The 17414-nt window shown below is 36.7% G+C and overlaps 1 protein-coding gene across 1 annotated transcript in view; it reads left to right on the forward strand.

Moving 5' to 3' along the window:
* Positions 1–17414, forward strand: part of APAF1 (apoptotic peptidase activating factor 1) — a 64846-nt gene that overhangs the window by 27079 nt on the left and 20353 nt on the right. The window contains exons 14-18 of the mRNA XM_069491573.1: positions 667–792; positions 2733–2864; positions 4597–4722; positions 11077–11238; positions 14856–14984. Coding sequence (XP_069347674.1) covers positions 667–792; positions 2733–2864; positions 4597–4722; positions 11077–11238; positions 14856–14984 — 675 coding nt within the window. The remainder of the gene's footprint in view (positions 1–666; positions 793–2732; positions 2865–4596; positions 4723–11076; positions 11239–14855; positions 14985–17414) is intronic.

Genomic DNA, 17414 nt, shown 5'->3' on the forward strand with positions numbered 1-17414 from the left:
AAATGGTAATTGTTAAAAGCCACAAAGACTTCATAACACTGGGAATAGGGCTCTGATTAAAAAACAGTGATTAAGTAAAATACCTGTTTTATCAAAGGCTTGGGTGTAGATTTCTGGCTGTAAGTAGGAACTGGACTAGACTATTTTCCTAAGGTACTTTCAAGAATTTCCTTTAAGTTTTCGTTTGTTTTCAGCAAAGGTGAATGAGTGCTTTTCTTTACATTTGTACTCTACCTTTTGATTTTGAAAGGAACAGGATCAAATTAGTTAAAACTTTTATAATTAGGATACTTTTAGTCTTTGCAAGATTATGACTGCACATTTCTATAGTGCACTGATTTTATTAATTTTGGATTTTGATCCCAGGGAAAAAAGCATAGTGAATGAAATGTTTCTATTTGATTATTAAGAATTTGCCAAAACAGTCTCAAGAAGTGAAGCTGTACTCTTCCAGTTCTTTTTATTGATACTTATAAACATTTAACAATGGATGGTTGTCTGTTTACATTAAGGCATACAAATTCTGATTTTTGGAGTGATTTTGCCAAGGTTCATCTCTCTTTCGCAAAATAACAATGATTGTGATCTTTTAAAGAAAGATTTTTATTGACTGATGGCCCATAGTTAAGTGGTTTGTAGTAAGAAGATTTATTGTTGCTTATGCAGGTGTTCAAAGCTGAAACAGGAGAGAAACTTCTAGAAATCAAGGCTCATGAGGATGAAGTGCTTTGTTGTGCTTTCTCTGCAGATGACACATTTATAGCAACCTGCTCAGTGGATAAAAAAGTGAAGGTAGAAAAATATTTTCCTCTTGACTTGTAATCACCACAAAATTCATTTTCTTTTTCTATAATAGAGAGACCAGATTAAGTAGAGTTAAAGAACTCTTGCCTGTTGATCTACTAAGTTGGTCCATTGTAAATTGACAGTGTCTGAAATTCTTTATTTTTAAGCACCAGCAAAAATGCATAGGTTAGGTTTACTAGGCAGTGGGAAAAGTAATTGCTGATTAATGGTTTTGCCTGCCATTAAAGGGTAGGTCTATGAGTTAAATATCAGTTGAAATCTTTCAGTGCATTGTGATGAGAAGTGTTGCTGCCCAAAATTATTATCTGAGATCAGATTCCTGTTGTAAAAGATAGAATTTGTGAAATGCAACCCAGATTTTTTTCTTTTTCTTTTTTACCTTTATGAACTGGCTTATATAGTTAGGGCAAAACCAGATGGATGAACAAACTAACAGGTTAATGGTCTAAAAAATAAGCCAAAAAATAAACAGAAGATAATTTTTGTCTTTCTTAATTATTCTTTCTTGTCTTTAGTTCCTAAATTTTGTTTTTAGCTAGAGCATTTATACTATAATAGTGTGGAATTTAAGAGAAACTGAAGACTTAGGGGATGTTTTATCACTGCTATAGGGGGACCTCACTTCAGGCTTTTTTCAGAGGGGTGTGGAGTACTGAATCTGGCTACGTGGATGGGCAAGAAAGTTGGCTTGGGTGTTTTCCTGGGGTTTTCACCCACTTAAAGAGGGCTATGGAATGTCCAGACTGAATTAAGACCTTGGAAAAATCTACTTCTTGAAAGATTGGACTAGTTGGCTTTACAGCACTCTGTATCATCTACTCTGAGTCAAATTTGGAGTTGGTCACTCTGGGCAGTTCCAAAGTCAGAAATGCATGTAGTAGAAGTAAATAATACTGAGTTTCTGTTTTCTAAGAACTGAAAATATAAAGCAAGAGGCAGCAATACCCATTAAAGAACTTCAAAATAAGATAAACCCTTTGGACCTCTGGGGATTCTAATAAGTGCTTTGAAAAGATACAAAGGAATGCTATGGGTGGGGACATTCGTACCTCCAAAAAGTCAGACTCCCAGTAAAGATCATTAGGTAATTTATTTCTTTTGCTTGTTGTTATATGAAACAAACTGCTTAGTTGTCTTACATAGTAACTAGAATGATGATTACTTTTTACTGAGAACTTAACACTGTGAGAGGCTTTATACTACGCATTTTCTTATATTACATTATCAATTTCTCACTACAACTTGCAAAATAAGTATTGATCCCATTTACAGAAGAGGATACAGATTCAGAGATGAAATCACTTGCCCAAGTTCATATTAACTAATAACAGAGTTCAAAGCTACGTTTCTCTCAGCCTTTATTTTTTTCACTGAGCAATCTGCCTTTACTTATTTATATGGTACCTTGAAGTCTACAAACACCTATCATGTTCATTATCTCATTTGATAACTTGAATTGTGTGGGACAGGTATAAGTATCCCTATTTTACAGAAGAGGGAACTGAGATGCAGGTAAGTTAAGGACTTGATGAGGGACACACAGATCACAAGTGGTAGAGCCAGGTCTTGGACTTAACCCCTTGATCTGAAGTCCATTATGCCAGTGCTTTTATAGCAGATCTCTGCCTGCTGTCATTCATATGAATGTGTGCAATCTTGCCCTTGAGGAATGTCATGTTTTCATGAGGTTCCTATTATGCTACAGAGTGACGTGTAGATTTGCAAGTAATTTTTTGAAAAATAAGGCAAAGTATTTCCATATTTTAGATGAGGTGGAGGTATTCATTAGCATCATGTCTGACTGGGAAAATCTGCCATAATAAAAGAGATAGCATCTGCAAAGAGACTCACAATTGCTTTGCCCTTCTCTTTTCCCTTTGAAAAAAATGGATATTTGTAAATTTTGTTTTCTCCATTCTCTTTAGATTTGGAATTCTATGACTGGGGATCTAGTACGTAGCTACGATGAGCACTCAGAGCAAGTCAATTGCTGCCATTTCACCAACAAGAGTCATCATCTTCTCTTAGCCACGGGGTCAAGTGACTTCCTCCTCAAAGTAAGTGTGGATATTGAGAATTATGCAAATAAAGTTGATAGATACTTTAGAATTATTTCTCTTTTGATTTTCTTATGCATCATATTAGGACGTTTTGGGTACAGAGAGGGAAACTTTCTTGTTAGCTTAAACAAAAAAAAAAAAAAGTGTGTGTGTGTGTATATATATGTAAATAAAATGGGCTCATGTAACTGAAAAGTTTAGAGGGAGTACAGGTTCAGATATAGCTGATTTCGGGTGCTTACACTATGTTTTCAGCCTCTAAATCTCTCTCCATCCCTAAGCTCTGCTTTCCTCTGTGTTAGTTTAGGCATGCTCTCTCTGTGTGGCAGGAAATATGGCTACCCTCAGCTCCAGGCTTAAGGAAGTCTTACAGCTCATAATCATGGAGGAAGAGAAACCTGCTCTTCTCCAGATCCCATAGATCTAATTTTAGAGAAGACTAGTGGAACCAGTTTGGGTTATATGGTGATGGCTAGGTAATCCCAGTGTGGTCCTTGGGTTGTCCAAGTTTAGCTATATGGAGGTGGGACAAATGAAGTGAGGTCAGATCCACTTGAATCATAAGTAGAGCTTAATTCAAAAGAGATTCTGTTACCAGAAAGAGGAAGTGGAAAAGCTGCTGGGAGAAAAAGAAAACAAGTAAAATCAAAAACAGATATTCATTCTGAATATGCTTGATAATGTTTGTAATTACAAATTATAAAAGATTGTATCTTTTTTTCTTTTTAAGTGGATGAAGACAGCTAGATTAAATTTTCTGAGTTCCAGAAAAATCTGCTAACTTTTTTTGGACCTTAAACCTTTCTTCCTTGATGTTATATCATCTTTGCAATGGGACATCATATTTTTGGGAGGGGTGGCTAAAACATTTCAGTTTAGAAAACTCATATTCTCTGTGTTCTGCCATTTAAATAAATTATTTAAATTAAATTTTTTAGGAAGTACTGAAACAGTTATTGAAAATTATCCTGTCTTCCCCCTTTTCAGGAACCTAAACCTATTCATTTATTTTTCTCCAAAAGCAATTTACACAGGAGTTCTCTCTGATTGAAGTGGGACCTTCTTCATGATAGGATAGATAGCATGAGAAGAGAGGAGATGATCTGTTAGAGAAATTGAGTCATTTGTCCTGTGGAATGGGCCACATTCTGGATTTGGTTGATTGCTTCCTGGAGGTGTTGTTTAACTTGTTCTTCTAACCCGTTACATTTCTTGTCAAATGTAGTTATACTAAAGGCTATCTTTGAATTTTTTCAAAGAATTTTTTAGAGCATTAATAGCTTTTAGCCAGGTTAGAAGATTCAGGGTTTGCATTGTGGAATCTTAAAAATGACCATTTTTAGGGTTGGATAACCAAGCTTTTAAAAAAAGCAAGGACAATTTATATTACATATTACTTATGGTAGTTTATTGTAACTGAGTGAATTAATGATTCTAAACCACTCAGTTACAATAAGCAGCAGTTGTTTAGTTAGTTATTTAGTGGTCAGAGTACAAAGCTAAGTTAGCCTCTGAGTCCCTTAGTAGATTTAGGTACTGATCTAAGGGCTGCCCTGTTATTAATCACAATTTTATCTTTGTGTCTGACACCTTTGTGTTACTGTGAATTGAACATTATCCTGTAACCAAAAAAGCTTCAATGGGAGAAAAGGAAGAATTTTACATGATTTCTGACTTTTCTCCATTCAGCACTAAGTTTTTTATTTATCTTTTTGTTTTTCACAAATAGCTGTGGGATTTGAATCAAGAAGAATGTCGAAATACCATGTTTGGCCATACAAATTCAGTCAATCACTGCAGATTTTCACCAGATGATAAGCTTTTGGCTAGTTGTTCAGCTGATGGAACATTAAAGGTATGTTTTTGTACATTATTAAAATGGGTTGTAATTTTGTGGAAAGTGTTATGGTTATATTAATAGGTTTCTATTTTTCCACATTTCTACATAAAGAGCCTCTTCCTTCAGTTTCCAGGAGCATATTTAACATAAATGTAATAACTTGTCATAATGATTGTTTATGAATGGTTTACAATCCAAATGTTTAAAGTTCTTACAATTTGAACTCTTAAATTTTAAGCATACATTCCATTTTAAGCATATATTCATAAAACATTTTGAGATCTGTCTTAGTCCATTTTGTGCTGCTAAAACAGAATACCTGACTATGGGTAACTTATAAAGAACAAAGATTTATTTCATATGCTACTGGAGGCTGGGAAGTCCAAGGTTGAGGGGTTCATGTTTGGCAAGGGCCTTCTTGTGGTGTCATCCCATGGTGGAGGATGGAAGGGCAAGAGAGCGCTTGAGAGAGAGTGGGGAGGAGAGAGAGGGCAGGATGAAGGAAGGGGGGATGAGGGGGCTGAACTCATCCTTTTATCAGGAACCCACTCCCGCTATAATTAACCCACTCCTGAGATAACAGCAATAATTCATTCATGATGGTAGAGCCCACATGACATAATCACCTCTTAAAGGTCCCACCGCTCAAAACTATTGTGTTTGGGATTAAGTTTCTAACCATGCACTTTGAGGGTCACGTTCAAACCATAGCAAGAACTACGGGATCGGATTTGTAAAGGCCTTGCTTTTATTTGTCATTTATTTATTACCTTTATGTTATTGTTTTCCTGTTTTTGAGAAGTCACATGGGGAAAAAATGCAATGCAAATAGTGCTATGCTATAGATTTGGGAAAAATTAGCCTTCTGAAATTTATAGTCCTAAGAAAACTAAATTCTTGTTTCTTAAATCCCCACCTTACTTCTCCAATAAGATCCTAATTTCACTTTATTATTCCTGTCTCTGCTATCACCCTAGTCTCCTGCTTATTGATTTTCCTTACTTTGGTCGTAAATCTAACCTATCTTTGACATTCTGGTTTCTTGGTCTACCTTTTCCCCTCCTGTTCTTTAGTATTTGCTCTGGTTCAGGCTATTGTCCCTTCATGTCCAATACCAGCCTTCTAAGATACACTCTCTGTCTCTACTTATCCAAGTACAGAGCTACTAGGATTACCCTCTACCACTTTTCTCCTTGCCCCTCTCAGCTGGAGCACAAATAGTACCATAGTATAAATTGTGGGAAACTCAGACTCATTAGGATCACTTCTGAGCTTCTTCACCTTCCATCATTCTGCCACCTCCTTTCCTGTCTAGTTTGTTTCTTCTGGCCTCTATACCTTAATTGTCTGTTCTGAGAAAGTTAAGTGTTGGTGCTTATTTTAGCTGCTGTTCCTGTATGTGTCCCTGTTGCCTTTCTTGGGATTTTTTTGCCTCCAATTCACTTGCCATATTTTTGAATTGTGCTCAAAACTTTATGCAAAGCCTTCCTCAGAAAGTGTTCTCTTATAGCATCCATCTCTTCGGTTCTGAATACATATATCAATCTATATAGATAGAAACTTCTTGGTTTGTCTTCTAATTTCCACTTATAATTGTATTGTACTGTTCATTTTCATGTGTCTTCTATTTCCTTGATAAGGTTGAATATAAATTTATGATCTGCAGAGACCTTGTCATCTTTTTGTTGCATCTTTCTCTGAAGTTCACAGGACAGAATTGTAACCATGTACTCAGTAAATTTTCTTGACATATACCTCTTCTAGAAAAATACTCGAACCCTCCTGGGCACTATTTTGTTAGAATCTCTAGAGAAGGAGATTTATTAATGCGACTCAGTTGACTCCTTACTTAGGTAAGGAAAACTGTCTTGATGCTCGTACTCTGGGTTGGATCTTTGATCTCTCTTTGCTGACTAAGGGTAACTCATTTTGTATAAACTACTCCAGGGCATCTAGGAACTCTTTCTTGGTAGAATTTTACTTTGTAGAATTTAGTAGCTATTTGTGGATGCCGGGAACATTCTTAGGTAGAATATTCAGGTAAGTGGATTTTGGCCTCTATGGTGTGTTATTTATCTGTCTCTTCCTTTAGGATGATCCATATTATAGGAGGTTTTCCAGAATACCCATGGAAGGGTTTATGCAGCCTTCTTCTGAGAGATTCTTTCAGTTCTGTCATCTTATTATTTTTTGTTTTTTACTAAGGAAATGACTTTAGAAGAAGGCATTTTATATTTTAAGCCAAGTTTTTCTTCCATTTTATCTCCTTTGCTAATTCCAAGTTCTGGGAAGATTAATTCTAAAATTAATCCTAATCCTTGTCATTATTAAATTACTATTAGGTTGCTGAATGTTCAAGAAAGTTGTAAAACCAGGCCATTTATATGTTCTACAAATCTAAGTGGTGCAATGTAACTGGACCTTCTTTACTGTTGACTTATTTTCACTGTAGTGCCTATTCTAATCCTTTTCTGCTGTTCTTAACCCCCTAACCCTTTCATTCTATGGAGATAACCTTACCTCATACCTATTCAGAGGGTTAAAACCATCCTCCAAGAGCCCCCTCAAAAATTGCTGTAAAAAGCAAAAAAAGCAACACCAAAAAGTTGATTGGGAATTGTGAACTTACTATTTCCCTATGGATTAGTTGGCTATCACGTTTTCATGGTGAAGTCATGATGTCAGAGTCTTTATGTCTTCTGTCTTGATCTGGTTGTATGTGCAGAGAAAAATTGTTAGTCTCATTCTTATAGGGTATAAATCTGACTGGCAAGTTCAGAGTTGATATTTAGGTAGAGATCTCAACATTTAGAGTATAGACTTTCTCTTAATTTCCCTGATTTCAGTGTGGTGACATTGCTGTCAACTGTGTTAGGTACAGAATAGTCCCCTATTATTCCACCAGAGTAGGGGCACAGTTCACCTGGATTTGCAGAATGGGGGAGGAGATTTCAATGGACTTCTAAAGATTCCCCCTGCCTTAGCATCACCTTTACCAGAAGGTGCTGGGTGCCAACACTTCCTGAGCCTTTTAGGAATTCTGTGGTGTGATTAGGCTGTTTGGTTTTTCCTACTGCAAGCTCAGAATTTAATTTTTAGGAATCTCTTTATTACTTGCCTTTCTTTTTAGCCTTTATGATTGTGTTGCTGTTGTCTCTTTCTTCATTCTCCTTCATCTTGTGGATTATGCCTAGAGAAAAAAATTCCCTATTGTTTTACCTGAGTTTTGGAAGGATTTAGATATTGTCTTAGTTTGTTTTGTGTTGCCAAATAGAATACCTTGAGACTGGGTAATATATAAGAAAAGAGGTTTATCTGGCTCATAGTTCTGGTGGCTGGAAAAATCCAGAATTGGGCAGCTGCATCTGGTGAGGGCCTCAGGCTGCTTCTGGTGGAATGTGGAAGGGGAGTGGATGTATGCAAAGAGATCATATGGTGAGGGAGGAAGCAAGATTCAGAAACTGAGGAAGCCAGTCTCTCTCTCTCTCTCTTTTTTAAAGAGACGGGGTCTCACTATGTTGCCCAGGCTGCCCTTGGACTCCTGGGCTCAAAGGATCCTTATACCTCAGCCTCCTGAGTAGCTGGAACTACAGGCATGTGCGACTGCACCTGGCTTCAGACTCTTTTAACAATCTGCTCTCTCAGGAACTAACTCATTCCTAGAGAACTCACACACCCCAATGGGATGGCATTCATTTATTTGTGAAGGATTTACCCCCATGACCCAAACACCTCCCACTGGGCCCTATTTCCCAACACCACTACACTGGAGATCAAACTTCAACATTAAGTTTTGATGGGTACAGACAAACCATATCCAACCCATAGCAGAGGTGAATGTATGTGTTCTGTGTTCATCTTTAACCTGACCTCTATTTCTTTCAGTAACACTATTATCTCCACTCATCTGTGCTTGAAACTTGGGAGTAATTTGTCTTTTCCCTTAAAATGTATTTATTGATCATTTATTGAATATTTACTATGTGCCAGATACTATACTAGGTGTTTGGGTTTTAAGCACTAAAAACAAAAACATGTATGACCTGGCCTAAAGTTGTTTAAAATTGAGTTGAGGATTAAGGTAAGTGAATAGACAAACCACAAAAGTGATAAAAGTATGTAGAGGGTGCTCTAAGAGCAGATGAGGACTCTGTTGGGAAGGGTTCATGCACCTGATGATACAACCATTGAACTTGTTCTCTCTTTCCCATTTTCTACTTTAGCTTATGTTGACCCCTTAGGTTCTAGGCCCAGTGTTCCTCTTGTCTTTTTGATGTTGAACTTCTGTCCATCTTAAGCTGGTGTAAGGTAGGCTAATCTTCAGGGAGTAGAGTAAGGTGGTCATTTTCTGCACAGAGTATTCCCTCAAGCTCTCGGCTTGAATACAGCATTCCCACTGTGCTGTATCTTTTCCTCTCAAATGGCATATCTGGTATATCTTACGTTAGAGTCATTTATGTGCTTATCTTCTCTTACTGGCCTCTGTGTAAACTCCTTCAGGGTAGTTTCTATATCTGAGTCATTTATATAATCTCAAAGTGACTAGCATAGTGTTTAATAAATGTGCTAAAGATGATAAACCCTTCCTGTGTCTCTTCAAATCAAACTAAGATCTTCAACTTGACAGAGAAATTTTTTTAAAGTCTTCATTTTTCAGGAGTAGGATTTTGATTTCTGTATTCATGTGAGTATCACAGTGTGATTATGGAGCACAGAGCACTAGCAGCAGGGGATAGACATTACTGCACTCTTGGTGACAACTGCCCTTATTTGTCATAGCTTTACCACGGTGCTATTAAGCCAGTATTGTTGGCTGGTTTACCGTGATATAGTGACATGTAGTAAGCAGAGGTCCTGCAAAATGATGTTAGGTAACAGCATTTCAAGGTCAAAGTCTCCTAAAGCTTTTACCTTCTGAGAGGATGAGAACTGTAAAATTATGTCCTGCCCCAGATGGCTCTGTAATTTTCTAAGCTTTCTGTAGGGTATCATGTTGATAAGCATGCATTTTTAAGGCTCTGATGATAAACTAGTTCAAAATGCAAGTTTTATTTAAAGCTAGCCATTTAAAGTATACAAAGGCACAGGTGCACAGGGACCCTGGATACAAGTGCAGAGACTTGCTCAAAATGAAATACTGGTATTAGTTTATGTGGTCCCTCAATATGTGGGCTTTCATCACTGCTTGGATATGAAGGAGATGAAGTCAGGTCCAGAAGCAGAAGATGTAATTTAGGCAGATGTAATGAAATTGGATTGTGCTAGTTTTCTTTTTCTTTCTTAAATCCAGGCAATCTTTGCTTTGTTTTTCATATTAATAAGGAAACAGAGTGTGATTTCTCATGTATTCTGGCTGATGTAACTGAAGCTTCTGGCATTTGGATTTTTCTTTTTTCTCTTCAGTATCAGGGAAGGCTAACTATTTTAGTACCTGCTGTCTCTTTTGCTTTATCCACTTCATTCACAGTTGTTGCAAGGGGAAAGTTTTTGGTTTGGGCCATATTTTTTAGTATATATAATACTTTTCTAAACTCAAGAGAGATTTAAAAATTAAATGTTTTACTTGGGAGCTGTGCTTTGGAATCTGAGTTAAAGCCTGAGAAGCAGGCTGGTTTTGTTTGTTTGTTTGTTTTTGTCCACCTTGGCCATCCCTTGGTCTGGACATGATATCCATGATCACTCTGTGAAGCTGGGACACTGCCCAAGGTCCAGAGTAGTGAAGGTGGTGGATCTTCTCAAAGGCCTTTGTCTTTCATGCTATTCAAGTGATTCTGCTAGGGAGTGAGGTTTAGAGTATTTTGTACCCCGTTCCTCAGGATTCCTATCTAACCCCACCAGCACACAAAGAGTCTTTCTTCCTTTCAGCATGTCTTTCTTTGTTTTCCATTTTCAGGGACTTCCTTGTGTCTCTGGATGCTCTGCTAGGTTATAACCCGGCCTGGACTGGGTCCTGTGTAGTCTTCCTGCTGTGCATAGGGTAGACGTGAAGCACATTTCATGCCTGGCACAGCAGAGGGCAGCAGTGGCAAGTGAGTCTCTTCATCTCAGCTTCTGTCTTCCACGCTTGTCCTTACTGTCAACACCTAATCTTTAGCCTTCCCTACACCATGCAAGACTCTTAACTTTTTCTTTAGTTTTATATTCTGCATTCTGCATTTTGGGCAGTGCTTGTAATTTTTTTTCGTTTTAGGAAGATGATGAATGAAACTGGAATACTTAAAAGTCTTATAAAAAATTCATGCATAGATAAAAATAATCCATCAGGTGAAGTGAATAAGTTTGTGTGACATTTAATCCAGGTGGAATTCTAGAGGTGTGAGTTGAGAGCAAAACAAACTTGTTTTTGTTTTTTATTTTTTTAATTTGAAGCTTTGGGATGTAAAATCAGCAAACGAGAAGAAAAGCATTAATGTGAAACAATTCTTCCTAAATTCAGAGGACCCCCAAGAGGATATGGAAGTGATAGTGAAATGTTGTTCATGGTCTGCTGATGGTGCTAGGATAATGGTGGCTGCAAAAAATAAAATCTTTGTAAGTACTAGTATTTTAAAAAGCCGAATTTAGTCTGATTTAAAGAAAATTAAAACTTCTATTAATTTTTGCAATTTTACACTATTTATTGATAAAAATAAAGTCTAGCTGTGTGATTTTTGGGCAGGTTCCCTAACCTCTCATAGTTCTTTGGAACTGTGGTCCAGAGGATATGGATGGCCTTATGAGAAAAGATCTCCATGGTCACAGGGGTTTGGGAAATGTTATGTCTTGCTTTCTCCTATTAGAGGTACACGATGTGAACTAACATATTCAAGGTCCCAGGAATTCTTACAATAAAGAACCAGTTTATACTTGTCAAGTCCAGTGTTCTTCAAATGTATTTAAAACATTGCTGCATCACTCCTTTTTTTTTTCCAATTTTGATAACATTGATTTTTAAAAGTGCTTCCTTAACCCTAAAATTTTATGAATTTCTGACTCTAGAGAGAAATGCTCATAATCAACTGAACAAGATTGTGAGATTTTTATAAAGAAAATGAGAAATATATGCAAAAAAAAGTTAATGATAAGAAAATGCCTTCCTCTTTTTTTTTTTTTTTTTTACATCTAATAGTAGCTTATATTTATGGTGTTCATGTGCTCTCACATATAATTTCTTTTGATATAAATAACCAAGAGACATAGCAGATTGCAAGAGTGCTGTGATGACAATGAGGCAGCTGAGTTCAGAGCAGCCAAAGAGTTTGTCTGAAGTTATACTGTGACTAGGAGAGCCAGATCTTCTGATTTATGGCTCAGTGACATTCTATTCTAATAGTAATTTTAAAAGACTTGAGTAAGGGATATTACTATTTTAAAAAGCATAATTAAAATATGTGATATAGTTTAAGAGACTGTTTATGTGATTGTTATTGATCTAGTAGCTGTGACCCTTGAACCTTTGTTGCTTATGGGTTTATACCTTTTTAGTAGGAAACTAACAGGGAAAATTTTCCTTTTCTCTGAAGTTTGTTAAGGTCTTTAAGAACAGAAAGAAAAGGAACCACTGTATATGCAAGATTTGAAGATTAAAACATTTTTTGTTGTGATAAAATACATATAAAGTAAAATTTGCTATTATAACCACTTTTAAATGTACAATTCAGTGGCATTAATTCCATTCACAGTGTTATGCAACCATTACCACGATATGTTTCCCAAACTTTTTCATTACTCCAAATAGAAACTTTGTACCATTAAGTAATAACTCTCTGTTCCCTTCTCTCCCCAGCCCCTCATAACCTCTAATGTAATGTATGAATTTGCCTATTCTAGATATTTAAGTGGAATCCTTTTGTGTTGGGCTCATTTCATTGAGCATAATCTTTTCATGCATATTGTAGCATGTATCAGAACTTTATTCCTTTTCATGGCTCAATAATACTCCCTTGTATGTATATATCACATTTTGTTTGTTCATTCATCTGTTGGACATTTGGCTTGTTTCCACCTTTTGGTGATGGTGAATAATGCTGCAGTGAACACTGGTGTTACGAGTATATTTGAGCCTCTGTTTTCAGTTCTTTTGTATATATACCTAGGAGTGGAATTGCTGGGTCGTATGGCAATTCTGAGGAACGGCCAGACTTTTTCCTAGCAGCTATACCATTTTACATTCCCACTAGCAATGTACAAGGGTTCCAATTTCTCCACATCCCTGATGACACTTGTTATTTTCCATTTTTAAGATTAGAACCATCCTAGTAGGTGTGAATTGGTATCTCATTGTGGTTTGATTTGCATTTTCCTAATGACCAATGACGTTGAGCAAAAGATAATTTTTTAAAAAAGATTTTAAAAGAACTGATCTAATGGGAGGAAAATAATTTTGTATTGAATGAAATACCTTCTTTTAAAAATCTGTAGAGCATCAGCTCACTGTTTTACTATGATAAAATAAAGCTATCCTGAGATCACCCTTAACCACATGTAGATACCAATTTTTTACTTTTTGCCCTCTCCTTCCTCCTCCTCGTCTTTCTTTCTTCCTTTAACGTTTCCTTTTCCTTTTCCTTTCCCCTCCTTTCCCTTCCCTTCCTTCCTTTTCCTTTTCCTTTTCCTTTTCCTTTTCCTTTTCCCTTTCCTTTCCTTTCCTTTTCCTTTTCCCTTTCCTTTCCTTTCTCCTTTCCTGTCTTGCTCAGTGGCTCTGGGTAGAGTGCAGTGGCATCATCATAGCTCACTGCAACCTTTGGGGTTACATAAATTGCCGTTGTACCACCCAACAAGTGTGCCCATCCCTCAGACAGTGAGCACTACATCCGCTACGTGTGGATTTACTCATCCCCTCCTCCCCGCCTCCTACCTGCCAGACACCCTATGAATGTTACTTCTCATGTGTGCACGTTAATGTTGATCAATTAGTAGCAATGTAATGGTGAGTACATATGGTGTCTGTTTTTCCATTGTTGTGATACTTCACTTAGAAGAATGGACTCCAGCTCCATGCAGGATAATACAATAGGTATTTTTTTTTTTATGGCTGAGTAGTACTTAATGGTATACATATACCGCATTTTGTTAATCCACTCTTTTATTGATTGGCTTCTTTTTCTATTTTAGTAGAGAAGGGGTCTCACCCTTGCTCAGGCTGGTCTTGAACTCCTGAGCTCAAGCAGTCCTCTGGCCTCGGCCTCCCAGAGTGCTAGGATTAGAGGCATGAGCCACCACACCTGTCCCCTCCAGTTCTTTTTTCTTTCCAACTCAAGTGTTTTTAGTCTACTCCTATTGTTAGATCTTTTCTCTTTTGCTACCCCATAATTGGGACAACTGCCTATTCCACATTCGCCAAGTTTCCTCTGTCACTGTCAGCCATTAATTTTTAAGAACGACCTGTCCCGGGAAGCATTGAAGTATGATTTCCTCTCCTCTGTTTTTGGCCTCCCATGCTGTGCTGCTTACCATCTGTACATGCTTGCAGGGCTGTGCAGTCACTAAACATCTTTATAGCTCTCACTGGAAGCTTTTTTTTTCTTCTTGAGGACTATGCCTTGGTTTTAATTTGCTATAATGTATCTATATATATATAAAGTATAAACCATCTTGTCATTTGGCAAAAACTTTAGAAGAGTATATTTAGCATTTAAAAATCTTTCAAAAATTGAAGAAGCTTGAATGACTCAAAAATAGCTTTTTTAGGGTTCAAAATGGGAAAATGATTAATTGTAATAGAGTGATTTGGTAGTTCTGGAGAGAAATGGAAATGACTGAGCTAATTTCATTTTAGCAAACCTCTGCTCTACATTGATCATCTTCATTTATGAGTACACATTTTCTCTTTTGAATAAATAAACATTAGGGAGGTCTGCACTGTATGTTAATTTGGCTAGTCCATTCATTTATTCACAAAAGTTTTATTTCCCTCTAGGCCAGCTTGATGAATTTTTCTTTATAGAAAATGTTTCAAGATGAGCTGTATTTAAAAGAATATAGATATTGATTTATATTTTATTAATGACTGTCAGTAATTATGTCAGTTATCAGTAATTGTATTTTTTTTCAGGGTTTACATTTGAAATGAGAGGAGATCCTTTTAAACATAAAGTTAGATTTAGTTTGAATATAGATTATCTTTTAGAATATTTTACCTTCATAGATATCTCTATTTATGTTGACAGCTTTTTGACATTCATACCAGTGGCCTATTGACAGAAATCCACACAGGCCATCACAGCACCATCCAGTACTGTGACTTCTCCCCTCATAACCATTTGGCAGTAGTGGCTTTGTCCCAATACTGTGTGGAGGTGAGTAGTTGAATTTATTCTGTGAAGTCTTGGTCTCCAGATATCCAAGGATGACAGAGAATGGGCTACCTAAACCATTAGAGGTTGAGGATGCTTGCTTGAGAAATTATATATAGAGTATTTTCTTCGTAGCCTACTGACCTATAACTTTGGGATATTAAACCATATAGGCAGCTTTATTACTTTGATTGAAGTATTTATTACAGTGATTGAAGACTTGACTTGACAGTATTGTAGGGAATGGTAGTACCAGTCCCCAAGCATTTACTGAATGCCTAACATGTGCTGGAATCTGGGGGAAACAATGGAATAACTGCTGGTTTCCTAGACAGAAACATGGCATCTCTTAAACAGTATAGGCACAGAGTCTTTTCTTCTTAAAAGAAATGATAAGAGATGAGTTCAGTTCAGATTTCTTAGATCATTGGGTACGATAAGATAGGATATTCATTGCTAAGCACTAATGAATAAAATAATTCCAATAAATTACTTGTTTATATTTATAATTTTGCACTTGTTAAATTTTATATTTAGCTTCTATATCCAACTGGCCCTGGAAGAATTCCACCTAGTGAATTGCTATATTGATTTTTTCATAAAGCAACGAACTATATTTTTCCTTCAAAGATAGATTGATTAGTTTTTCCAAGCTTTCTTACTCCTTAATCCTTGGGGTTGGTTTTCCCACCAGGTAGTTTTAAGCCCCCTTGAGATCACAGTTCTAAGAAGATGGGTATGGCCGTTTATCTGGAAAATGGGGCAGTTCACTTGGTTCATAGGCTCCTCTTCAAGAGAATCTTGGCCACTGTGAGCACTTCTTCAGTGTTCTGTTCTTATTTCAGCGATTTTTAGTGAGTTTGCCAACCTTGTGCCTTACTGTGAAGGCACTGGAGGAGAGTTGCTAAGCTATAGCCCTTCAGTATGGAGGCTCAGATGAGAGAGAGGGGATGAGCTCTGTAGGCTCCTCCTAATTCCGAGTACAGCGGTACCCAAAACACTGAAGAAATTGCCTGCTGAGAACCTTCACTGCAAGCAGCAGCAGTGAGTGTGAAAAAGCTCTAGTCCTGTTTGAAACTATGGGAAGAAATAGGGTGCTATGGGCAGTGTTCTCTTGGGAAGAGGCTTTGAATTGGAAGTTTTCGATCTGCTAGGAGATGTTGAACTTAACCCGTAGATCCTCAAGGTGGGTGTGGCTGGAATTTTCCCTTCTTTGGGGTTTTGTCAGGATTTTTAGAAGGAATAGAGGAGCAACTCTTCTTGTAGTCTTTCCTGTCACTTCTAAAATCCTACTGTCTGCCATCCTTAGAAAGCTCCAGTAAACAATGTCTTCCTGCTTGAAATATAGGGACTTGATTTGGAAATCTCTGAGTGACAAAGAAATGATGCAGGAGAGATAAGGGGAGAGCAAGGAGGGATGAGAGGGGAAGATTTTCAAGGGAGATTTTTCAGTTGTAGAACCACTTTTGTTTTTGGCCTTTAGCTCTGTATATTCCAACTTGGACTCTAGAGATAAGGCAGAAAAAAATTTCATGTAATTACTTAATAACCATAGAGCTCACTGAATGAAAACCACTGGGCATGTGATGAAGTACTTGTTTTGTCCATGCTGGTTCTGAAATCATAACGTAGGTCTGTAATTTAAAGTATAATGAGAGGGACTCAGGCACATATGGTACTTTGTTAGACTGGAATATATTTGAGTAATTTACAGCAGAACCCAGGACAAAATACAACCAGGCTGGTGGCAGACATTGACAATTTGTAATAAGCATGAATAATAACAAGAGAAATGTGTATATGTTATAATTAGTACATTCATTTATTGTAGAGTTTTGTGATCAGTTGAAATGAAGGTTAGATGACAGTCTTAGTGGAAAATAGTCTGAATATGTCAGCTGCTTATCTTCATCCTATTATTTGTTTAGATTGATTTTTTTAAATGGATAAATCATTTACGTGATTCCAAAGTCAAAGTTTTATAAGTTACATTCAGAGAAGTCTTGCTTTCATCCCTGTCTTTTCCCCTCCACTCTTTTCCTCCATAGGTAACCATTTTGCTTTTGGTTTAAACTTTCAGTGTTTCTTTTTGCATATATAAGCAGATATCTATATGCATATATATATCCATATCTATATTCATTTATATGTTCACATATTTGTTTTTCCTTCTCTTATATAAAAGGCAGTACTGTATAGTATGTATACTCTTCTGCACTTTGCTTTTTTTATGTTAATAATATCCTAGAGATTAGTTATCAGGGTGGTTTTCTCATTCCTTTTTATAGCTGCATAGTATTCCATTATGTGATTAATGTAGTTTATTCAGATGGTCCCCTATTGATGGGCATTTGGGTTGTTTCTAGTTTTTTGCTATTAATAATAATGATTCACTAAATAATATTCTACATAAAACATTTTGTATTTTTGGTA

Source organism: Eulemur rufifrons, chromosome 16 (assembly GCF_041146395.1).
Source record: "Eulemur rufifrons isolate Redbay chromosome 16, OSU_ERuf_1, whole genome shotgun sequence".
In the NCBI taxonomy this organism is placed as follows: Eukaryota; Metazoa; Chordata; class Mammalia; order Primates; family Lemuridae; genus Eulemur; species Eulemur rufifrons.